General features: G+C 32.2%; 1 protein-coding gene across 1 annotated transcript in view; it reads right to left on the bottom strand.

The window, feature by feature from the left end:
• Positions 1-26,140, bottom strand: part of PTPRQ (protein tyrosine phosphatase, receptor type Q) — a 214,476-nt gene that overhangs the window by 153,723 nt on the left and 34,613 nt on the right. The window contains 11 exon segments of the mRNA XM_025040984.1: positions 1,101-1,247; positions 3,947-4,075; positions 5,780-6,029; positions 7,140-7,339; positions 9,835-9,904; positions 12,281-12,507; positions 13,157-13,268; positions 14,083-14,243; positions 17,526-17,582; positions 18,208-18,468; positions 19,543-19,708. Of these exon segments, the coding sequence (XP_024896752.1) occupies positions 1,101-1,247; positions 3,947-4,075; positions 5,780-6,029; positions 7,140-7,339; positions 9,835-9,904; positions 12,281-12,507; positions 13,157-13,268; positions 14,083-14,243; positions 17,526-17,582; positions 18,208-18,468; positions 19,543-19,708 (1,780 nt within the window).

Genomic DNA, 26,140 nt, shown 5'->3' with positions numbered 1-26,140 from the left:
AAATCTAATGGTGAAGACAGAAAGCTAAGATTCTTCCGATAGAAACACAAAGAAAAATTTTTAAGATGAAAAAAGACAGAACATTTTGCTTATGAGTATATATCTCTTTCTTAATTGATGTATTACAACTATATACGCATTAGGATTTTTATTTGAAATGATGTAAAATATGATTTTTAAGTTCTTTCAACAGCAAAATATTATCAAGGTTTAATTGTTCTTTGAAGGGGAGAAGTTCAAAATTCCCTAATAACTGCTGCCCTCTAATGGTCAAACACTTGAATGAACTGATTTGATGAGTGTATAACCAATCTTCAGTGTGAGCGTGCGCATGCACACATACATATACACGCATGTGTAATTTACAAGTTACTATACATTAGCTATCACACAAGGAAAATCTGGAAACTTTTTCAAGTGTTGATGTGGTTGTAAAAAAAAATTACTGTTTTCTTCTCAATAATTATAGTCCATAAATAGAAATGAAGACATTTAGCAAGTTTAGTGTAGGCCAAGAAAATATGTTATGAAATGGTATGGTAACATTTTTTAAACATGGTGGTTAGCATAAAACTGTGATATTTAACACGAACAAATAAAAAATTTTCTTTAGGAGAAATATTATTTTAATAAATTCAGTATATGCTAGTAAATTTGTATTATTTGTATTTAGATTCCTTACTTGCTTAGCACACCCTTTTGGTTATAAACATATTTTGTTATAGACATTGGGGATTTATAGATTCCTCTGAACATTAGTCTGAAAAAATATACATTCTACTTTAAATAATGTGAGTTAAACAATGTTAAGTGTGTTTGTTTAAGATTCCTTGAGGTTTTGTCAATATTCATTGGAATCTCTAACAGGCATGTAGTGTTTCCTAACCTTGCCTCATCTTTGGTGCCTCTTATGAAGCATGCTGTGGGTTTAGTGTTCTGAGGAATATATGTTCAGAATGTATTAAGCAGTCATCTGATAAGGAAATAACATGACTTAAGTAAATATAAACCAAAGAGCTTTTAATATGTTTAACCAATGTAATAAAATTTCCAAGCAGAGCAAAAGTATCCCATTAACAAACAAAAGGAGATGTTCTTACCTTCCGGAGGAGTGAATATTGAAATATTTGTTTTGGGTCCAATCCCTGCACTGGTTTCAGCCGCAATATACACATCATACATTGTAAATGGTGTTAGGTTAGCGAATGCAAACTTAAGGTCTTTTGTGCTGTTATCCAAAATCCGTCCTGCAAAAATCAAAAGATACTTGTGGATTATTTTCTCATCAATCATGTAATCATTCTCACATTCAAGTATAGAGCCAAGGGCAGCAATTAAAGTGTTAACCTAAGCACTAATGTTTGTTATTACAACTTTAAAAGTGAACATATTTAAACATTTAGCTTAGTAGTGATTGATATCAATTTAATGAAAACAACAGAAAGAAGATGAAAATCTTCCGGTGTTTAAAATGACTTTTATTAAATTATAAAGTCTTGTTCAATTACCATGTTATTTTTTACATATTTAAATGGAACACATTAGATTCACCAATATAAAACCAAATACTCAAATTTAGTCAATCAATATGCTAAATATTCTCATTATCTTCTATAAAAGATATGTTTAGAAAGTATTTCTAGTTTACCTTTTGAGCAAAATTCTTTAGTCTATCATCAAAATTCTTTAAATCCTCAACTTTACCACTGAATAGTTCTTTCACCATCTTGCTCTAGCTGAAACTCTAAGAACACTGTTTCTATTCCTCTGCAGCCATCCTGAATGGTGATGGTCTAATTTTCCTGAAGCCCTCAAGTGACTTAGGCCCTCAGGTGTGGTATGTGTTCTCTTTGCTCCTCATTACCCTGTCTTAGACTATTTTAGCTCCCTCTTTATAAAAGCCTGCAGCTTTAAATTTCATGTCATCAGTGACATCCACTAGCTCTCATCATCATAGTGATCTCTAACCCCAGGGTCACTCACCCTTATTCTGGATGGTTTTGTTCCTGGTGCAATATCACTTTCTTTAATGCTACCATCTTAATTAGTGGCGATTTTAATATCCCTAGAGATAATCCGTAAACCATTTTGAGCTCTTCTTAAATAATCTAGTCCTCTACCCTACTTCAATCACTTCCTCATGGTCATAACTTGGACATCACCATTACCAATAATTGCAAATTCTCCATAATCTCAATTTCATTCAACTCTCTCTAACCATTCTTTCCGCTTTCCTGGTCTCTTACTCAAGTACCCTGAACCAACAATTCTTTTAAGTCCATTGGGAGCTCCAATCCATTGATCTTACCACCTCTTTTATTGTATTTTGTTTGCTTCCTCACCAACTGACTTCTACTGTGTGCCTACCCTCAATGTTATTGTCTGTCAATTATAATCACTGCCTTACACAAGCCTTCAACTCCCTTGCCCTTCTCTTATTGAAGGGACCTGAGGAAAAACAAAAATCCACTCTGAGTGATATCACTTTATTTATTATCACATCTCAAATGAGCCCTTAATGATGCCTGGTACCTTACTTAATTTCCATAGTTTAATCACTCTCTACTCTTCTAGATGATTATTTTACACTTTCTCTTCCCTCTTCAGACTTCAAAATCTTTCTGCTCTATCATCACTTCCAGTTGACAATCTTGCTTCTCATTCCATTGAAAAAAATAAATCAATCAGAAAAGATCTGCCATAGAGTCTCACCAACATAATTATCTATAACATAAATAACTAGCCTCTGTACCCATATACTCTGCCTTATACCCTGTTCTATGGATGAATCATCTACATTTTAATCTCAAACCAATCCCTACATTGAGCAAAGGATCTCACCCTCTGCCTACACAAAGATATCTTTCCAGTAATTCTTATCTTTCCTATGTCATTATTTTTTGTCCACATTCATAGCAGCCAAAAATATACTTATATATTCCTTCTGAAAATAAACCTGTTAACTCTGTTTATCCGCATCTCCATTCTGCTCCCTTTCATTGCTTCACTTTGCATTAAAACTCAAGTTGTCTGTTACCCACTGTTTCAATGCTCTTCTCCCATGCTCTCTTAAATCCACTCCAGTCAGGCATTTACCCCCATACCCCATCTTAACTGCTCTTGTCAATATCGCTATCAACTTCCAAGTTGTTAACTGTAATCATTACTAAATGCATCATCTTACTTGATTTATCAGACTTACAGATGAAGGAGTACCTTGTCAACATTTAAAAAAATAATACCAGGTAGAAAAGGTATGTCAGTGTACCGCCTTTGTTTCTATGTATGGGGGATGGGAAGAGGTTGGGAGGGAAAGAAAAGACTTTTAGAAACTGAAAATATTTCAGAATTTTAAGAACATAAGGCAATTAAGGATGAAAGATAATGGTTAATCATATATTCATGATAGATTCATAGAAGTTTCAAAATGAATAATTCTTCCAAATAAATGCTAATATGTGAGTTTATGTTATTTCATTACTATTTGAATTTAACTTCTTTCATAGAACTATAAAATCTCAGATTAGAAAAGAATTTTAGATTTTACTTAATTAATTTCCAATTATATAGTGTTCGAATCCCTCAAAATATCTGATAAGCAAATGCCCGAGTCCTGCTTGTTCACAAAGATGTCCTTTATAAATATATTTGCAATGAAAGTGAGCCACGGTCTTCTTATTCAAATATTTGAAGACAGGTATCTCCTCTAACACTTCTTGAGTGGTTCCATGTCATTTTTTAGCCCTCCCTCATCAAATAGGGAACATGGATAGTGTTTTGCCATTCTTATATTTATGGTTTTAAACAAAAAGTTATTACTTTTCAATTATTTGATTCAATTATAGGATCTTTTAAAAAGTTTGATACTTAAAGAAATTTGAAACCAGTAACATATTCTGTATACTTCTTACTCCAAAAAGTAAACACAAAATTAATTAAGACTTACCTGATGGTCCATATAATTCGACTCTATAACTAAATTTCCCTGTTAGCATAGTTGGTGGGTCACATGAAATTGAAAAGGACTTTCCTGTAATGTTGCCTGTTATACAGTTTTGTGGTGGTCCTTCAGGCACTAAAATGATTATAGGAAAATATGAATAAATAATAGATATATACTTAAATCTAAAAAGTACATTATTAAATATACATAAAAAACCATAAAGGCAAAGAGAAAATAAAATATCACACTAATAGCAAAGTTTTTTTTAACTAAAAAAAGAAAGAGTAAAAAAAGAATTTAAATAAAATATGCTGGATCATCAGATGAATTTCTTATTTGCAACAATTAATAGTTTTATTTAATGTTGTATTTTAATTACCCAGTGCATGTTTCATTCATATATAGTTTAGTGTACAGTTACATTGTCCTGAAACATCTGTATGTACACATATACTGCATTCGACAAGGCCTGGGCTTGATAAACACTCTCCTTCTGGTGGACACAAGAAAATAATCTGTCTTCAGAATCTACTGGCAATGATCTTTACTTTTTTTTTTTTTTTTTTTATGCCTACAGCATCCAGTATTCCTAGGAGGTCTCCTATCCAGTACTAACCAGGCCTGACCCTGCTTAGGTTCCGAGATCAGATGAGCTCAGGCACATTCAGGGTGGCAATGCCGTAGACTGATCTTTACTTTTTGTATCAATACTTGTATTTGGTTCTGAGGGGAAATTTATAATCTATGGTTAGAGATTCTAATGTGACATTGGTAACATAAAAAATACTAATAACGTTTTAAAACGGTCTATTTTTCACAGATGTGTTTCTACATTTTACCCCTTGTTTTAATTGAAATGAAACATTACAAATATTTTTTTCAAAACAAATTTCTTGTCTACTAATTTCACTTTGTGTGACCCTTACGAAGTTATTTTTTTTATCGAATAAGAGTAAAGTAAGAAGTATGGAAGAAGAACAAGCTATGATTCAAAGATGGTTGTTTAAATCAAGAAAAAAATTTCAAACTTACATGTCATAAAATGATAAAGGGCAACAGCTATGTCACCAGAAAAAAAATACTGTGCTTGAGTGAAATTATGCTACCAATAATAATTTTCAGCAACCTCAAATATTACCTATCATAATTGAATGTCTGATACTATATATTTAGTATGGTATTATGTCATCATCTACATAAATTTACTTATATACATATCCATAACAGTATAATTAAATATGTAAACACCCATACTTAAAAATATGTACTTTGAATTAATAATAATATCTAATTATACTTTTAATCCTACCACCACCATCATAAGGAATGTACTACCACAATCTCCATTTTTTACATGAGGAAACTGCAGGGCAAAGAGGATACAAGTAAATATCTTTTTTAACTACTGTTTTTATCTGATATTGAAATGTTAATCACATGATATTTCTGTTGCTTCAGATGTTATCACTTTTGGTAATAGCAATATCAGTGAGAGAAGGGTACAGATGATTACAGAAGATGTAGAAAGGCAGAGATAATTATGAAAAATTGCTGAGATCATGGAATAATAAAAGCTGATCCTAGAATCATGGTTATTAGCTTAAGAATCCTTTCTTTCAAATTTTTCTAATTTTAGGTGCTCATGTTAGTAGTATAAAACAGAACCAAAATTGAATATGCTCCAGATGTGATCTTATTATCTGTCATTGGGGGGAAAATAGTTATTGAAACAGAAGGAACATTTTAACAAAAAGATCTATATCAAAAATAATGAAAGATTATTCTACAAGGAATTTAACTTTTTTTTTTTCACACACACAAAACAAGAAACCATACCTGATTCTGGTGTTCTGACAATTGTACTATCAATATAACCTGCTTCAGTTGTAACAGCAGAAACTTCAAATAGATATGTCGTATAAGGTCTCAAATGTGTCACTACAAAACTGATAGGCTCTTTCCACACAGAGCTTATCTTACTGCGTAACAATGTGCTCGATGAGTATGTGGTACGTGATGGAGGTGTAACTCTACTAAGGGTTGGAGAAGGGCTGGTTGTACTCCATAAAAAAGATTCATTATTCTCCTAGTGAATAAAATAAATATCAATGGAGAAAAAAATGTGTTATCACTTAGTGAACATGAGAAGTGTAATTCATTTTTTTCCTTTTTACTACAAATATTATTCTTAAATTTGTATGTGTATGATTAATACACATTACACATTAACAGATTAATGTATTCAAGTTATGGACAAATTTGCTAGAAATATACCCATTTATGTCTACAGTTTTAAAGCAGAATACATATATTGCATTCTTATACCTTAATCTTTCTTATGAATAGGATTTCAGGTGACCTAAAATAAAGGCAAAACTACAGGAAAATCATTAGTAAGAATTTTTAAAAATTCATGTTAAAAGTGCAAGAGCCAAAGAGATGAACTACTTTTCTATTTGTGAAATTTCAACCATAGATCACTTTCTTACTATTATTATCATTTTTCTCATAAGAACTCAAAAAATAAAGCCAATAGCACATGCATTGTATGTGTGTGTATGTGTGCATGTGTGTAGGTATGCTTTTTATTTGTATTCGAAATATATCCTAATTTTAAAAAGAAGATTTTGAGACTTCTATAACTTAAAGTATTTGAAACAAAAGGTTTGGCTGTTTCTCCATCAATATTATCACAAAGATCATCAACATTATTTTTGGAAAAGCATAATTATATTACTTCTAGGAATTTCCTATCAATTATGAGTAATAACAAATTCTTTACCGAAGATATGCACAACAAAAACAATCTACTTCCACAGACTTAACCTTGATTATTCCCCTCCTCTCCTCTCCCCTCCTATCACATCTTTTTTTTCCAGTGATATCCTATACTTTCCTACTTCAGGGCTTTATAAAGTATCCTTCACCCAGAATGTGCCCCTCTCATAATCCATCTATTTTTACTCCAAGGCCTAGCACAGATGCTACTCCTGTCATGAAATGTTGAATTCTCAAACCCTCCTCTTACTCTACCTCAAATATAGCCAATTGTGTATAACATGATACTATAACCTAATACTAGAGGTAATCAAATAGCTATATTTTGATAAAATATATAATACACAGATGCTGGAAACTCCAAAATATAAGTTTATTCAAAATTTTTGAGCCATAGAAAGTGTACCGTGATACTTACATTACATTCTGGCAATTTCCCCATCAAAATGTCCTCTACTCTTATTGAGACATCTTTCACTATTGTCCCACTTCTGGCATGTTTGACGCTAATCTTGAAACCGGTAATTTTGCCATTTGGTTGCCTAGGTAAATACCATATCAGGTTTACTGCTGAATAGTTAAAGGCCTCGACTGTGAGATTCACCACTTTTCCTGGAGCTGGGGAAGTGAGAGAGATTGTTGTTTATATTCATTATACTGTGTAGCAGATCTCTATAGGTTATTTATTACCCATTGCAAGTTTGTACTCTGAATACCATCAGTCTTGTTCCTCCACCACCTTACTCCCTGGTAACTGCCATTTTACTCTCTTCATGAATCTTAATCATCCTTTAAATTTAGTTGTATAAACTATACAAATTTTTATAAGTATGGCTGATATATATATATCAATAACGAATTGCAGACAAGCTGACACATTTATAAATGGGCATTAACAGTCAGGTGTAGAGAAATTTGAATTTATAAGGTAACCAAATTTTTATTAAATTCTAAAGCACGATTTCAAATTATTAAGAAAAGTAGCCTAAAAACATTAACAGATAAAAATTAATTATATCTGTTAAACAACATCTAGTGAAATTAATTACATCTATTAACATTTTTATTAACTTGCTTTAAATTATTTTTGTCCCAATAAAATGTTTTTCTTTTTTGAATTCACAGTGTCTGAAGACAAATTCTGGCTCTTTTCTGTAGTTGGCAGGTCTTTTCCTATTTTAAATATTCTAGTTTCTACTCCTGGACTTTTATGTAAAATCTCATTATCTCTTGATTCTTATTGAGTGAATTTATCTATTTTGATCCAAGTAAAGGTTTAATAATAAAGTACCACAAAGTTCTGTTAATAAAGTTATTTCGTCTTTCACATAAGTGTCTTCCAATGCTTTGAGGTTATATATAAACTAGTGACATGCATAAATACACAAGTATGTGAAAGTACCTACTTTTCAAAGTGCACATTCTACAAAGCATACATTTATTGGGTCAGGAAAAAAAAAAAAAAGAACTGTATAAATCCAATACAGAGACTTCTAAAAGTATTTTCTTGAATTTTTAAGGATTCATCAAGTTGGGAGTGAAGATGCAAGAGATATTTCTAATATCGTAAAGCCTAAATAAATTCTATTATTTACCTGAAATAATGCTTCATGAGAAGTTAAAAAGTTGAGTTTTCGTGCTTATCGATGGAATATTAGCTCAACATGCTATATAATTGATTAACTTGTACACTCTGCCTAAGAGTACTTTTATTCATGAGGAAAGAAATTACTTCTGATTCAACAATAATAAACCCAATTTAGTTACTTCATAGAAATCTTCTTTAAATTTGGGTTTTATGTAGCATAAATAATAAAAAAAGGGATATTCGAGGAAAAAATTGGAAATCATTGATCTAATTACATTTAGGTTTACATTATATGTTTACCCTTTATACTGACAGAGAGAGAGAGAGAGAGAGAAATGAAAAAAGAAAAGAAAAGAAAGGGATTCTGTAATTACATAATTTGCCCAAGAACACACAGCAAATGAGAAACAGTGAGACATCTATTATAGGACGATATTCACTACATTCTACAGTTTCTCTAGTTTTTCTCAATCATGATTTGCCAAGAGAGTTAATATCTCTAGAAATTATGTCGGCAGAAGTATAAAATATATAAAGATCAAAAAGAAGATCAGTGTAGCTGGAGTAGCTGGAGGAGGACAGAATAGTAAGAGATGAAGTCAGAGAGGGAAAAGAGCATACAGAGCATTGCATACAGGCCCTGGGAAGGACGTAGGATATTATTCTCAGTGATATAGGAGCCATGTTAGGAAGAGAACGGTAACATTGGCACATGTTTCAAAAGATGGTGTAGCCCTTGTGGAGAGAGTAAACTGTAGGCAGGTAAATTGGAAACAAGAAAAACAAGGACACTCAATTGTTGAGGCAAGAAATGATAATGGATTAGAGTGATTAGCAATAAGGGTGAGATTCAGGATATATTTTCATATCGTGCTGGCAGAGTTTGCTGATATATCAGAGTATACTGTGAGAGAGAGGAGTTAAGGATGACATCAAGATTTTTCCTCTCCTCCAGAATGGAAATATCTTTTTTAACTCCAAAAGAATGGAGGTATCTTTAAATTGGTTTGGTAATGATTATGTGTTATGTATAATACAATAACCATTAAAATCCATATTTCCAAAAATCTAATGTCATAAAAATGCTTATGATTTGATGTTAACAGAAAAAAGGTAAGATATAAACATGCATAAATGGCACAAGCCTATTTTCATTATTATATAGTCATATACACATATATTCATGGTGGGGGAGAAAAAAACCAGCCAGAAAAGAAATGTACCAAAATGATAATAGGATTTTTTATGTAACAAGACAATAAATAATTTTCATTGAATGGTTTTATTTCTGTTTTTTTTAAAAAGTTTTCTAAGATAACATTTACTGTTTTTATACTCAGAAATAATAATATCTACTTTAATGAATGAATTAACTATCCAAGAAGACTCTAACCATAATTAAATGGCCATGCTGTTGAACATTTTATGCATTTTAGCATGAGATATTTTTTTATATCCCTATTTATTTTAAGTGATGAAAACCCTTAACTAAGTAAATTTAGAATAAATGATTTAGGAAAATTACCACTTTCTGCAGTTTGGAAGAGAAATGGGTCACTAAACACTCCAATGCCAGCACTGTTTTCAGCAGCAACCTAGAGTAGATCAAAAGAATTATTAAATTTTACTCTTTAATCTGAAATAATAAATGTGGCTTGTCTTATTATTTGATAAATGATAAAGATACTTTTCCCTCTAATTCCTATAATATTCCTGAAGCATAAGGTACATATGGAGCCATTCCATATTTCCATTCCCATAAGAGTATATTTGCAGTATAGTTTAATTCAAGAGATTTCTCAGATTCCTAATGGAAATATTAATAATAAAGTTTTATACTCTATTAATAATAATAAAAGTTACCATTTATGCACAATTTCTATGCACCAGGAAACCTAGAGATTTTACACATCTCATTTTAGCCACATAATCAAAACATTAAGTATTATTGTCAACATTTTGTAGATGAGAAAACTGGTTGAGAGAGGTCAAGTAACTTGCCTGAAGTCATACAGGAATAAATGGTAGAACCAGAATTCAGTTGAAGTTGGGCTTATTGTTATTTTTAAAGCTCACCCTCTTTCCACTATAGTTACTCTATGCAAGACATTACAACTATTTCTGTAACAAATACAAGACCATATAGATGGTACCTGGCTTTAGAGTCTACAATCTAATCAGACAAATAAATACTCAGAAAAACAATTTTAAAAATAAGCAAGTCTAATTAATCATTTAGACTACATATTCTAGAATTTAATAGATTGAAAAAATTTTTTTTTACTTGGATATACTAGTCAAATAGACTAGAATAGGCAAAGAAAAGTGTCATAAATGAGATCACACAACTCTCAAGTTCTTCCAAATGCCGTAACTAGAGTCAGACAACCTTGGTTTAAATTGCAGTGCTACCAATCCCCAGAGGAGTAGCTTTGGTCAATTTACTTAACTATTCTAAGTCACATTCTCCTTTTCTTTGAAATAGGAATAATAATGTATTTATGTCATAGGACTGTTCTGAAGACTAAATGAAATAATACATTAATGTACTTAACTAGATTTTCCTACAATCATGTAGATTTGATACCTACCTACATTTGACGATATCAAATGTACTATGCCAAAAACCCTTTTGAATTCTGCAATGGTTAACATTTATTTGAACAGTGTAAAGGTTACAACAATGATTTATAAAGTGTGGGATGAAAAGAAGAAAAAGAGCTTCTCAATAGGTCTGAAATAAGGGAATTCAAAGGAATAAAATTCAAACTCCAAAAAAATAGATCTAAGCAGAACTAGATTGGTTAAATCACCTTTCTGTCAGGAATAGCCTCTTATATCACATTACAATCTGATCTTTATTTACTACTTTTAATAGCATATTTTAACATATAGGTTAATATGAATATGTGTTTATTGACAGAAAATATCTTTAGTGTCTCATTTTCAGATGTCAGTTAGAAAAAGGTTTCCTACTCTTTAATCCATGTTTTTGTGATGAAATAGTCATCATAAATCTTTGACTTTGATCTCTGCATCAGTAAAAGTTTGTTTTTACTTTTTTCATTTGGGGGATCCCTACTCTTATTGGTATATGTTCTCCAGTTATTGTATTCTTTGATTCCGCAAACAGGAACATTTCTGATAAGAAAAACCCTCCAGGCAAAATCTCTTCTTTCCCGTAATTTCTTATCATCTAGAAGATCATCTTAGTTATGTATGACCAGATATTTATGCAGCTCTTATAAATTTTATTCTCTATATTCAATTACCAACAAAGCTCAAAGAACATATAGATGTTATGTTGAAAATAGAAAGGAGCTAGAATTAATCTGTATTCTTTACTGTCCCCTAGAAATATCACAGATATCTCTTAACTGTAAACATTTTCATATGGCCTAATTTAGGATTGCTTTTTAAGGTTCTTCTTTATCTAAATTTTAAATAAGGCATTATTTTTGCATACTGAACATTGTAAAAGACTAAAAATTTTTATAAACACAAACACACAGTAAATGTTTAGGAAATATTTGTTGAGTGGAACTAAACTGAATTCACTGCTCTTTTAGAAACTGGCTCATCAGAGGCTCTCTTCCCATTATCCAAAATTTTGATAATACATACAAATACAACAGGATTAAGAGAAAAATAATGAAACAATTTTTAATAAAAAAGTATTATATTTTCACTTATGAAGCCTAAATTATTTCTTTTAAACTTGATTTATTCTTTGAAAAAAATCACTGACCTTTTTTAAATAGATAAATTACACAAATGCATATAAAAATAAAAAGTGATTATATTTGTTCATTTTAAAAGCCCAGATGAGCATGGAGGCCATGACTCAGATAATCATTATTCAGTCATTTGCTGTGTTCAGCTGTAAAGGCTTGACCAGGTGAGAAATGCTCCTTCACTTTTAAAATGAATGAAATATTTTAATACTAAATTATTGTTAACATAATAATTACCTTGATTTCATACGTTGTTCCAGGATTAAGATTAGTAAGAAGAACTTCCAGACTATCTGGCTTTGCTCTAACTTGTGTATATACTGCTTGCATCCATGGACAAACTTCCTTATATTTCACAATGTAAGAGATAATCCTTCCATTTGGATTAGGTGGTGTATTCCAAGACAGAAGAATCCCAGCCGATCCAACTCTTTCTCCAGCTAGGAAGACTGGAGGCCCTGGTTCTATTTAAAAATAAAAAACAAAATGTATTTTCACAATCATAGGTAAGAAAGATGTTTACAAATTTAGGCTTTTGAAGTTCCTAAAGACTAATGGTCTCTTAAATGTGAGTTTATCTTCCCTAGAACCTTGCTACCAAAAGAAAAGTAAAAAGATTAAATGCTTTGGGGAATACCAAAAACATTCTTTTATAAGAATGTAAAAAATGGAATGCTATTTACTACTACATGCCAAATATACTTTTGATGCCAGATCATTTACAAAAGAAACTTACTTGTGCCAGGCTTAAACACAAAAAATTAAGAATACAAGAAACAGTCCTACAAACTGAATAATTATTCCCAGGCAGGCATAGTGAGTTTATTTTCATGACTCTGTGATATTTAGATATCACCATTAACAGTCTCTGATCCATTTCACAAAAAAGTATAGAGTTGTTACCTTTACTATTTGAAAGTAAAAGAAGCTAAAGAATGAGTAAAATGCAAGTTTTAAATAGATCACTTTCTTAAGTTTCCATTTTGCTTTAATTACTAAATTCTTTTTATGCATATAATGCACATATTGCTAAGATAAGTATTTCCATCCAATATATTTATACCAGCTTCAAATACTTCATTTAAAAAAAGGTAATTATAAACATATACTCACTGGTTACATTTGTTGTCACTGTTCTACTAACAGGTGAGCTATATGTTGTCGCAGAAAAGGAAGAGATGGTTACGTTGTACCTCGTACCAGGAATAGCATTGGAGACATCAACCTAGAACACCAAAAACAAATAGTTGCATTAAAACTCTTCCTGGAAAGCAAGAAAGCTAAAATAATAAATCTATCACAGTCAAAAAATAATAATAAAGTTACTTTACAACCCTGTATTATTTAAAATATCACAAGTTCCATATTGTGGTAAAACATAAATTTGTTCTATCACATAACTTTTTACCGAATAACATAATAGAAACTTAAAAAACATGCTGTGTTATCAAAGACTAAATCAGTATTTCTATCTTTGCTAATTCTTTGTCACAAGAAACAACTATTTAAGACTCTTAAGAAATCTATAGCCCATTGCTTAGCCTTGGTTTTTAAGAGTGTATATAAAATACCTGTGTCTCTGAAGTCCCAATAAAAACTAAAAGAAAAATGATAAGAAAATCCATCATTATTACATTTTTCAGGCAGTGGAATCACATTGATGGCTCTAGAGAGAAATGTAGCCTGCATTAATGATTTAGAGACAGATCTTCCTGGCAAGTACACAATTAATGAGCCTGGATTACTCAATAGCTCTGCCCTTTCTTCGTTAAACTATTCATGAACCCTTGGATGGCTGGCTGTAGGTTCAGGGTAGACTTAAAAAAAAAAAAAGGCATAGACGTTGCTAAGGTAACAGTCCACCAACGCTGAAACTTACACTCATCAATTTGGCATCAGTGTTTTTCTGTTCATCTTAGGCTTCTAAAAACTCTCAAAGGAGTAAGTTTTCACAGTGGATGAGTTTCATAAAGAACTTTCCTATTGGGGCCAAATATAAATACGAGTTGGCTCAGCAAGTATGATAATGAAAACTATACCTGATACTCTCCACCTCCAAGATCTTTGATAGTAACAAAGCCACTGTCAGGAACCAGACCCACATGAAACCCTTCCACATGTCCAGAGGGCAGGCTCCAGTGCAGAGAGAAGGAATGTGCGGAAATATTGAAGACTCTAAGTTTCTCGGGTTTTTCCGGTTCTGATATTGAAAAAGAGAGGTTTGAAATCAACTTATTCTCCTAAAGCTTCAAAGAAAAAGTGAAAATCAATAGTCTTATAAGGGTCAGGTTTCAAACTAGTCACATTATTAGAAAGCACTGAATCCTTTAAATTATCTCTAGCCATATGGAGGCGTTAAGCATGTATATCTTGATAATAGATAGTTTTTAAGTATAACTATCAGTAGTAATATATCAAGTTATGTATCTATTTCTGGGATATGCCTTACCTACTAAAATTTGTTGGTTGACCAGATTGTTTTTTAAAGCTTAGGCTCTAATAGAAAAATTGAATCGTTTTAAAGCAAAATAAGTAAGAACTATTTATCCAATTATCTGGATATTTATTAAACAGAAAATAATTGAAAAAATATGCCAGATTTTTTAAAGAGTGATCAATTTTGATTAAAAAAAAGTTAGTTGTTTCTTTAAAAGGAAAGCTAAGTTTTCATGTAGGAAAGGAAATATGATAGTTTTTAAACAATAAGTCTTAATTGTCCTAGCCATTTCGATCATATTTTTCCACCTTTGCTTCCACTGTTTCCAAAGTTTAGTTTATGCTGCCTATATCTCCTTGAAGGGAGTTTTCTATATAAAGTTCTTCTGATTGCTTGCCAATGAGCCAGGTTTTCATTCTGCCTTATCTTTAGAGTAAATTCCAGACAAACAATATATGGGAGGGAGAGAGATTTTGAAGCCAAGCATGTGAAAAATATACCTGATAGAGACCTAACCTAACACCGTTTCCCCCCCCAAAAAGTCTGGAATTAATAATTTAAATCCATTTATCATTTTAAAGCCCCTCTACCAGAGATGGTTTGAAATGGGTATAATTTTTAAAATATGTATTTCCTAACAAAACCGATAAGGATAAATTGCATAAAATAAAAGTCTTAACATTACAAGTCAATTTCTCTTTTTGAGGGGTGGGGGAAGATGCTTTACTTTTTTTTTTCTTTTTAAAATCTATTTATTTATTTAATTAATTAATTTATTTATTTATTTATTTTTATGGTGACATTGGTTAACGAAATCCGATGTTTCAGCTATATACTTTAACAGTAAGGCATATATATATTTACATTGTGTGTCCACCTCCCATAGTTAGATTTCTTTCTGTCACCACATATTTGACCCCTTTACTCCATCCGTCTCCCCGCTCCTCCTCCATTCCCTACCCTCTGGTAACCATTGGTCTATAGTCTATGTCCATGAGTCTCTGTTTGTCCTGATCATTTGTTGTTTTTAGGCTTATATCCCACATATAAGTGATATCATGTGATTTTCAACTTTTTCTGCATGGTTTATTTCACTTAGCATGATTATCTCAAGTTCTACACATGTTGTCGCAAATGGCAGGAAGATACTTTTCAATGACTTTTCTTTATCTTCTTTGAAAAGTTCCTTTAATGCTTATAGTGCTTCCCTAGTACCTTAAACTGATATTGATCAATTAATTTCCACCATGACATTCTCAAAGTTACAATCATTCTCTCAGCATCATGTCCAAACTGTCCATGTAGTGAGCACTGCAGTTTTATAATAACTCTTTAGATAAATTTTAAATCCAAGATAAAAGATCAGAAAAACACCCAGGTTGTGATGGTACAATTACTTTGTTGTACACAGTTGCTGGCATTTGTCCTGGAACATTCTGCACACAGACCTATGTCTCGGTATTCTGAAGCTTGAGAGAAAAGAGCTTGATCCACCTCACTACCCCACATTAAAACAGAGAGAAGTCTAACATGACAAAAGTCCAGCCAACTACTACTCACACTTACTGATTTATATGAGGGCTAATACTGGTTCTTCAAGGGTCTCAGAAAGTAACTAATATCCATGAAGTCTTAGGAAATAAACTAGAAAAGGACCTCGGACAAGACTTTGGAAGAAAAAGGAAGATCAGCGAAGTGGAGGTCTGCTTACTGAGATGGTGGTGAGATAGGATGTAGTTTCCTAGACTGTGGTTTAAGATTACACACTGGAGAATTCTTGGCTAAGAATGAAGTGTATCTCACCAAGAGGAGGAAGAATATATTTGTCTGGAAATTTGCCAATCTGATCAAGAGGGAAGGCCTGAAAACTTCAAGACAGTTTGGTAAAGACCTTTCAAAGCAGACTGGATAGAAGCCCTGGAATTAGACAGAATTTAACGTAACTGAGAAAAGCCAGCCTGAATTTTAGGGATCATATAAGAAAGAGGAACAGTCTAATGAACATTCAGGCTATAATAAAGATTTTAGATTTTATTCTCCTTGAATGCAATGGAAAGCCTTAAATTTTAAGTGCGGAAGCAATCTGAACTTTTTTTTTTTTTTTTTTTTTAAGATTACTCTCGAATGGCATTGAATGGTACATGATTTGGAGAGAGGTAAAAATGGCAGTGAGAGGCCATTTAGTGGGATATTGCAGAGAAGAGTGAGAGGGCAGAGAAGAGTGAGGCCTGCACTCAGAAAAAGGTAGTGGAGGTGGAGCAATGCTTAAGTTGTTGTGGATGAGTGCAGCTTTCTGGATATGAGAAGGAAGATTCAATTAAGTGAAAGTAGACCGTATAATAAATATATGATTAGTACTCCATAGAATTTAGTCTCTCAAAGGGTAGGAAAATATGAAATAAAAATATTACTTTCAACCTAATTGTTACTAAACAATAAAATCCAGAGAGGATATGTTTGGAGTTTTAAGAGAAAAGAATGCCACATTGTATTCAGTTTAATTAGGGCTAGCAAAAGGAATTCTAGACTTAGGTAATTTTTTAGACCAGACTTTCGTAAAAATTAATCTTCAGAACCTTAAATCCTTAGAATTTAGTAGATGTCTTGTGATCAAACCACTTTATCAAATAATTCATTTTTTTAAGTTAAATAGTTTTCTTCATTGCAGGATATCTCAGGGTATGAAATATGCTTAAATATGTCTTTTGTGATTCTCTAAAGTATCACTGTCCAATAAAAATATAATATGAGCCACATTAAAAACATAAAGAGAAACATGCAAAATTAATTTTAATAGTATATTTTATTTAACCCAATATATCAAAAACATCATTTCACATATAATTGATATAGAATTATTAATAAGATGGTTATTTTTTTCATATCATCTTTGCAACCCCATATGTTTTTCACATTTAAAGCACATTTGAATTTGAACTAGCGACATTTCAAGGCTCAATAGTCACATGTTGCTAATCTTACATATTGGATGGCATACTCTAAAGCATCTCTCAAGTTTTCCCGTTGGCATTTCGGTAAACTTACCTAAACTACATTTTGAAGGGCTGAGTGAAAACAGAAATATGATCCCACGATCGGTGTCTATAAAGGGAAACAGCTTAAAAGAATTGGAAGTACCTCAAAAACAAAATCCTGATACGAACTATGGCACATTAACCTTTGAGAAAGACAGTAGGAAGAGATTCAAAATGGAAAAGGAAGCTACACAGAGAGATCCTCCTGACTATACACAAAGTGAGACTAAACTGTTACGTAACTCGTAATATTCACAAAAAATTGCCCTAATCTATCATAATAGTTTCAAGAAAACAAAAGCCTATGAAGGACAACTTTTTAAAAGTTTCATTGTCATTAGTATTAACTTTTAGTTATACTCCCTGTGTACCAACACTATGTATGATAAGCTTTGAATATCACATTTAAATCCTTCCATAATTAAACCATAGGTTGGGCATAATATATACTATGACTGATGAGATACTCGTGCATTAGACATGCAAAATAATATAAGCCAACTCTTACTAAGTTTATACTATATTATACACTGTGCTAAGCACTTTCATTGTTTATGAAGCAGTCATAACATTTCATAAGTATATACTATAATTATTGCCACTTTAAAATGAGAAAACTGAAATTTTATCTTGAACAGTACAAAATGTAATACAGATATGAATTTTTAAAAAATCAAAAATAATTTGTATACCTGCAATAACTGTGATAAATGTTCCAGATCCTTCAACATTGCCTCTTACTCTGTTTACTGTGATGTTATATATTCCACCAGGAGTCAGATCTGTAAGTGTGTACTCAGTCATCATTCCCCAAATAAGATATTCTTTTGCAAATGTTCTGTTTGATATATAAATCTTGTAATGAGTGAAGTTGGTCTCTGTTGGATTCCACATTAAATTCACAGAAGAAGTATTCACGGCTTTTAATGTTAAGCCACATATACTAGAGGGTTCTATTGAAAAGGTAAATTATATGTAAATAAAAATTGCACATATATATAAAAATAAAGCAAACATGAATAATGTAATTTGAACATTTATGTAATAAACCTTAAGTTTATTCATATCTAGCATCCTATATGTTCAACTCTGCAAATAGAGAAATAGATACATATATATGGGTTTTAATTTAAGTGGCACATTAATATCCTCCCTACTTCCCAAATATCTTTCCTTAACCAATCATAAATCACTTCCAATGGTCATTTCTTTAGATCTGTGTCTCTTGAATACTTTTAACCAGAAGTATCCTTATATGATATAATCACAGATTTGGTAGCTACCATCTAGCAGTTACCTAATTTTGGATGAAGATGAAACAGAATAACTTAGAGAGGGAGCAAGGGCCAGAAATAAGGGTGCTTTCATGTGTGTTTTTTTTGGTTACATCAAAGTTTTTAGCAGTCCTACATCATTACATAACTGCTGATTTTAATCTACTCATCAATGGAAATCACATTTCTTGCATTATTGGTCTCCACTGAGATGAGATCCTGTAGATCTCACAAACTTTCACAAGAATTGTTGGTTACAAATACTATTACTACACCTAATCCCAAAACCTTATGGAACTGATTTATAATGAATTTACAAACATTGATGAAAAGAAGATAGAAGTTCTGTTCATCAAAACCACACTTCAGTAGAAAATAAATTGTGCTTATATTATTATGGAATATTATGTATATTTGTATATATATACATGCATATATATGCATGTATATTGTATATAAGTGATACAATATATCTATAAATATACATATGTATCCATACATGTTGTATATGTGTGTCTACACATAAGCATGTATGTATAGATTTTAAAAACTGTGTAGTTTCCAAAACATTTAGCCATATACAACTTTTTAAGTTCATATATTTTGAGTTCTTTTAATCATATTTTTATGATCATCATTTTTCCTTTATTATCAAGCTTTGTGTTTTAAAATAGCTTTATTTATAGTGAGCCAAAGTACTTCTGATTCTCACAAAACTATAAAGCAAAGAATTCATTTATAATATATCCTTACTTGTAGTCACTTTTTTCATTACAGATACACTGCAATCTTTGCTTCTAACTGTCTTCACATGAAACACGTAGTCCACACCCGGAGTCAAATTCTTTACTTTCGCTTTGTTGCCATAAACAATTACTTTGAATAGCTTTACCTTTTGAGATGTCATATAATAAGATATCTAGAAACAGATAGAGATAAATTGATGTTTTTCATGGTTTAAAAATGATTTACTGAGCACCAACTTAGTACTAGCCACATTCACACAAATTGCTACTGCAAGTTAGGGGCTGTGATCATTTCTATCTTCACCAAGAAGTAATATGAGACTAGCTGAGGTTGAAGGGCAGTGATGTTCAAATAGTAATACGTGTAATGAATGAACTTAAAAGTTTACTCACTAAAAGACCAGTAGTCCCAAATTATTTTTTAAATTTCATTTACATATGTTCTGATTTATATGTGTATACGTAGTATAATAGATATACTACGTAATAAGTGAGACTTTTCTTATTGGTCACTTAAAAGCAAAAAGCATTATGAAGTTTTATACCTACTCTCTCAACTCCTTGTAAGCAGAAGATAGGAGGAAGAAAAAGCACAACCCATTGAAGTCCCGAGTTTCTGGCCTAGTGGGGAATAAATACCATGACTCTTCCTGGCTCCCCAAGAGGTGTGAAGTAGGGTTTCTGCTCACACCCCACACTATAGTTAAATGAAGAGGGCCCCATGTGTATCACCACCATAAATTGAGGGTGCTTGCTAGAGAGAATAATGTCTCCTAGATGCCCATGTACTTAGGCAGACTTTTTGCTCATGTGTCTGATTGATCAAGGAAAAAGGAAATTGGAAAGAGAGAGAAAGAAAAGAGCGGTAGAACAATTTGTTCACCCACTTTTGACGTGACAAAGATACTAGAGTCTCCCATGGGTTAACTATGACTACAGTCAGGCTTGAACCATCTTACCAAGACCCCACCCAAGAAGCCTGGCCTCTGTGCAAACAGACCTTGCCAGCAGAAAGCAGTAGGATATAATGCCAGAGGGAAGATCTGAGAAGAGTTAAAAAAAAGTTTGAGCCACAGCTAATCCATCACGTCAAGGAAGTAGGCAGTGAGGATAACCCCCAGAGACCTCTAGAGAACTCATGTGTGTGCCTCAGGAAAGAGCCAGTATTTGGAGGACAGTTAAACAGATGTCATTGGAAGTCAGTCAGTGGTAGTCAGGGGAGTAGAAAAAAACAGCAAGAAAAAGAACAAAAATAGACAGCTGAAAAAGAGAAGACACTTCAATGTTTTGTAAATGAATGAATGATAAATGTCACACTCCATGCAAGCCCATCTTTCATCATAACCTGGGCCAATCAATTATTCATTAAGGCTTTGAGAATTGGCATTGCCTTTAGAAATTTTCAACGAAGTAACCTCATAGTTCCATTTTTTTTATTCATTAAAGGCTACTTATAAGTCTTTACTGTTCTTCACTCTATATTTTGTTCATAAAACAGAAAGTATGCCTAGAAAGTAATCACATTAATTTTATAAATTATTTCAACTGTATTATACTTTAAAAACGTTAGGTGGTAGGAGTCAAATTTTCTAGGCACACATGTTTATCGCTGTCTTATGGGATGAGTGTTTTGTTACTGAAGGAAGATAATCATGAGGTCTAGAAGCATAACATTGTTTATTGATTTATAAGGTGTCATTGACAATTACTTTGCTTGTCTGTCATATGGAAAGATAGGAGGAGTGAAGAGAATGCTGAGATCTTCTGGACCGAAAAAGGATGGTAAGAGAAAGTACCATATAACAGAAGAACATAATCTTAATAGAATGCTAAATTCAGACATATGAAAAGTCTTATTAAGGCACTAATGAAGGAGCAGAAGAAGAAGAAATTGTCTGCAATAATCTCATGATGAAAATATGTAAATTTGAAAAATAGAGGTTTGTTTGTATACCAAAGTATGTAGACTACACACGCCTGATAGAAACCAATGGAACAAAACTTAATTCATGCTTTATTTCTACTTTTAAAGCATAGTTTGAAGACTCGAGATGATTAATTTTAAATGATTAGAAAGATGATCCCAATTATGCAAGAATACTTTGCTAAGCAACCAGGATACTGTTGCTTAATTCATTAAAATTTAACAGATAATCTCATTGGTTGAGTAAGACTAGGATAACTGTTAGTAATATAATATAGTAAATAAAAATAATCTGAATCCTAAATATTAATACGATTCCCTAAAATAAGCTTCGTTTAATAACAGATAATTTATAGTCTCTGAAAGAAATTGGTTCATATATATACAGCAAAAAAGTAATCCTATTATCATATGCTTTATATGGCAACGCATAATTATTTGGCCTCAGTTAACTCCAAGGAAAGATCATTCCTTTGGGCATTTGCCTTGAAATATGTGAATTAGGACAGATAGACAAGGATTAAAAAATATGGATCTTTTACAATTAACATTAAAAGTGCTTAGCTTTTTCACTAAAGAATACGTACGCTGAATATAGAAGTGAATTGAATCATTCTAGAAGGATAGAATTTTTCATGAATCATTTATTATTCAAGATGTCCCTATCATTGAATGACATTTACAAATAACAAACAGAATGCTCACATCTGACTTTGTGAACTTGCTAGCATAAAATATCCTCTCCTCTTTTCCATGAGTCCAAATTCTACCCATCACTAAAAGTTCATCTTAAGTTTCATCCTTTCCTGATATATTCAGTATTGATGTCGTCTTCCATTATCACTCCAATCATATATGGGAACACTTATGTAAAATTTTATTTATTCATCAAATATTTATAGTGCATCTATTACAGGGCAAATATTATTCCATGAACTAAGGATATTATAGTAAATAAAACAGAAAAGGCTTCTGATTATAGGGAAGTTACATTCAAGTGGTGGTACCTAACAACAAACTCAGTAAAGAAATAAACCAGATAAATCAGCGGCAACATAAATGAATAGAAAGAGCAGTTTTATTTAGATTTGGTAATCAGGGAAGGAGATGATATTTGAGCTGAGAACTAAATGATTGGAAAAAGTCAACCAAAACTGAAGGCAAGATACCCATGCAAAATGAATGTCAAGCACAAAAACCGTATAATGTGATGTGCTTGAGGCACAGAAAGAGTCAAATATGTTCTCAACATAGTGACTGAGAGGTAGGATAGTTAGATGAAGGTCAAATTGGTAAAGTGTTAGAGACCATGGCAAGGAGTTTAAATTTTATTTGAAGAGCAATGGAAATCTATGGAGGGTGTTAAACCAGTGAGAGACACAACATTTTTAATAGCTCTTTCTCTGGCTCTTATGTGGAAAGTATATTGTAAGGAAATCAATGATGGAAGAGACCAGTTAGGAGGTAAGAGTTTATTATCTGTCCCCTAGGCTGCAGGTCTCAGTAAAAAATAATAGTACCTAGGACAAATATGGTACAGAAGTAGAAGTGGTAGAACTAGCTGATGGATTGAGGGATGAAGGAATAGGAAGAACTGATGATAATTGAGCAAGTGATTGCAGGACAGTATCCTTTCTTGAGATAGGAGATACTGGAAGGAGTAGGGGCTGGGTCACAAGGGACAGGTAGAGCCTTTTAAGCCATGGTAAGGGATCTTTTAAGCACAGGAATGATATATCTCTTTACTTTTAAGAAAGAGCATTCTGATTTCTATGTGGCAAGGAAGAGGTTAAAGAGAGATACGCATTAAAATTTAGCTTCCTTGATTGTGAAATGTGAACCATGAAAACTAAAAAAAAAATGAAAAGCAGTAATTCAATCATTAATTCATCAGAATATTTATTGAATCCTGCTATATGTCAGCTACTGATCTCAGTAATGGTACCAAATGGTAATCAAAGCAGACAAAAGGCCTGTCCTCACAAAATTTACATGATAGAACAGTTGCCAAACACAAAATCTCATTGAATTCTCTCAACGATTCTACAGAATAACAATAATTTTCACTGACAGATGAGAAAATAGGACCAATGAGTATAAAACCTTCCCAAAGGTCTCACAAGAGGTGAAATTGGGATTCAAAGGAAGAAATTCCAGGACCTTGATCCTTCTATTCAACCATTCTGCCTACCATACCTTGTAAAATCACAGGAAAACTGGACACAGGCATATATATCAAAGTTGTATCATCTTAGAAAACTAGCACGTGAGATCTGGAAGATAAAACCCATGGACAAATGAAAAGGAAGTGCTGCTTTATTCAGTATATATGATAACTTCGGAAGTCTACCCCTAAGGAGAACTAAAACATCTCCCAAGGAACTGGTTAGCACATGCACATCAACAAGGGCAATAAAAGACAACATATTGAAAGTAACACAGAAAAGAAGTTTCATAAAACTTTTGTGCAAGAAAATGTTATTCTCTGATGATGGAATAGAGAAGGCTTCAAGAAAGAAGTAAGATTTGAGCTGGGCACCGATGGGCCAATTTTTGCCATTCTTCCCCCTGATCCTTAAATCCAGATGACAACAGTCACTCTCTGTAACTATACAGTCCAATATGACAGCCCCTTGTCACATGTGGCTACTGAGAATTTCAAATGTGTCTAGTCTCAATTGAGATTAAAACAGATATCAGATTTTGAAGAGTTAGGAAAAATAGTAAAATATTTCAATAATAATTGTTTGCATATTTTGAATATGTTGGGATAAATAAAATATACTACTAAAATTAGTTTCCCTTCTTTTTTTTTGTTTTTTTACTATTTAACCGTTCCTATTAGAAAATTTGAAATTATGCATATGACTCTAATTTGTGGTTCACATTATATTTCTATTGGACAGTGCTGGTCTATAACATCACTCAGAGTTTATAAAAAATAGTTGAAAGGTATAAAAAAGGAAATGGCAAATTTCCATAAATGTTTTATGTCAACTATTTGATTTCTTCTAAGTTCACACTAAATTCTCTTAGGCCTTAAATATGCAAGCTAATATTTATTTTTATGCTTGGAATAGTTTAAATCTTCAGTTAAATTACAGTTCTGAGATTCTTTTAAAAGATATAAATCTTTTGTACTCCCAATGCTCATGAAAAAGAAAGTCAGTAATCTAATAGTTTTAGAGGATTACTAACTAGAACAAATATTTAGTATTTAAATGAATTTCACATTTTGTCCATATTAATAAATGTTCTTATCTTTTGAACTCTCAAAATGCAAACCAAAATAAGGATTTCTGTTTTGTAATGAAAACTCTATTATAAAATTTATTACCAGGATATTTTACATAGGACTATCATTAAGCACTTAATTCTTCTTCCAAAAAAAAAAGATAAATTGATTGAAGTTGATGTCCTAATTTCATGAGAAATATAAGATATTTGTGTTATGTTCTCTGTGACATAGATTTTAATGACCTTGCATGCCACACAGACTCCATTTCACATTGGTAGAGAACTTTTAGATACTTTGGTTTTCTGAGGATCCTGTAAGAGCCAAGTGGAATTTATATTGCAGTAGCAGAACTGACAATACTTGATGACTTAAGACTTTACATAAGACAGTTTCTTTTGAAATTTGCCTTGGTTAATCAACTGGACCTTAGCACATAGCACCTTTTGTTTTAGAGGATATGGGAGACTCAATCTTACCTGCTCCAGTGTTTTTTGAGCTGCCGTTCTAGTAACTATCATTCTCATTTCTGCAGTTCTAAAACGTAAGCACCATGAAGACAAGAATTTGTTGTTGAAGGAATGAAATGTTTGAATATTGAATGCTGAATTTGTTGAAAATAAAATTGTTGCTGTTCTCAGAATCATTCAACTCAGAATGAAAGCATACATAATACCCTCGTCCTCTAAAAAACAAAACAAAACAAAAAAACAAAAACAAAAATCTCCCTTTCATCTTATTTAAAAAAAAAAAAAAAACAAAAACAAAAACAAAAATCTCCCTTTCATCTTACTTTTTTTAATCTAAACTGTGGATAATTAAAGCATTGTAATAAGGAGGATAACTCCATTTTTTATGTTTGACTGTTGACAACTTTTAGATTCCGGCCCCTCCTCTCAGTCTACCCCACATCTGGGGAACCAAGATAAGAAGGCTCTAATTCCCTTTGCCTCTGAGCTCAGGGAGAATTTCAAACAGCACAGCCTCCAGGAAGTCCCTACAGCAGCTACACGCTCTAGAAGCCACTCCTTCTCCCTTCCATTTGCTCCCCTCTTCACTGAGCCTGTCCCCTCTTGGGAATCTTCAATGTGTTGTGAATACCTAATGCACTTTATTCATAGTCATGATGAGTTTGTTGTGTCATCTGCCTTGATAGCCAAAGAAATTTATGGTGGGCAACCATGTCTGTTTCTGAACAGACATCGAAACAGTGTATTGTGTAAATGCTATAACAAAGACATGAAAATAAAGTTGGAGAAGAGAGAAAGTAACTATTTTTAGAAACAGCTGGGGAAGCCACCCCCTCCTTCCAAAAAAATGATGAGAATTAAGAATACACAAAGAAAAAAAAAACCTGCACAGATGAATCCTTGAAGGGGTGTGTATTATCAAAGAAAGAAAGAATAAGACGTCTAAGATATTTACAATATGAGTTTGGAATTCAAA

The sequence above is a fragment of the Pteropus alecto genome, unplaced genomic scaffold, assembly GCF_000325575.1.
Source record: "Pteropus alecto unplaced genomic scaffold, ASM32557v1 scaffold76, whole genome shotgun sequence".
In the NCBI taxonomy this organism is placed as follows: domain Eukaryota; kingdom Metazoa; phylum Chordata; class Mammalia; order Chiroptera; family Pteropodidae; genus Pteropus; species Pteropus alecto.
Note: the sequence above shows the minus strand (reverse complement) of the source record. Positions and strands in the feature narration are given on the sequence as shown.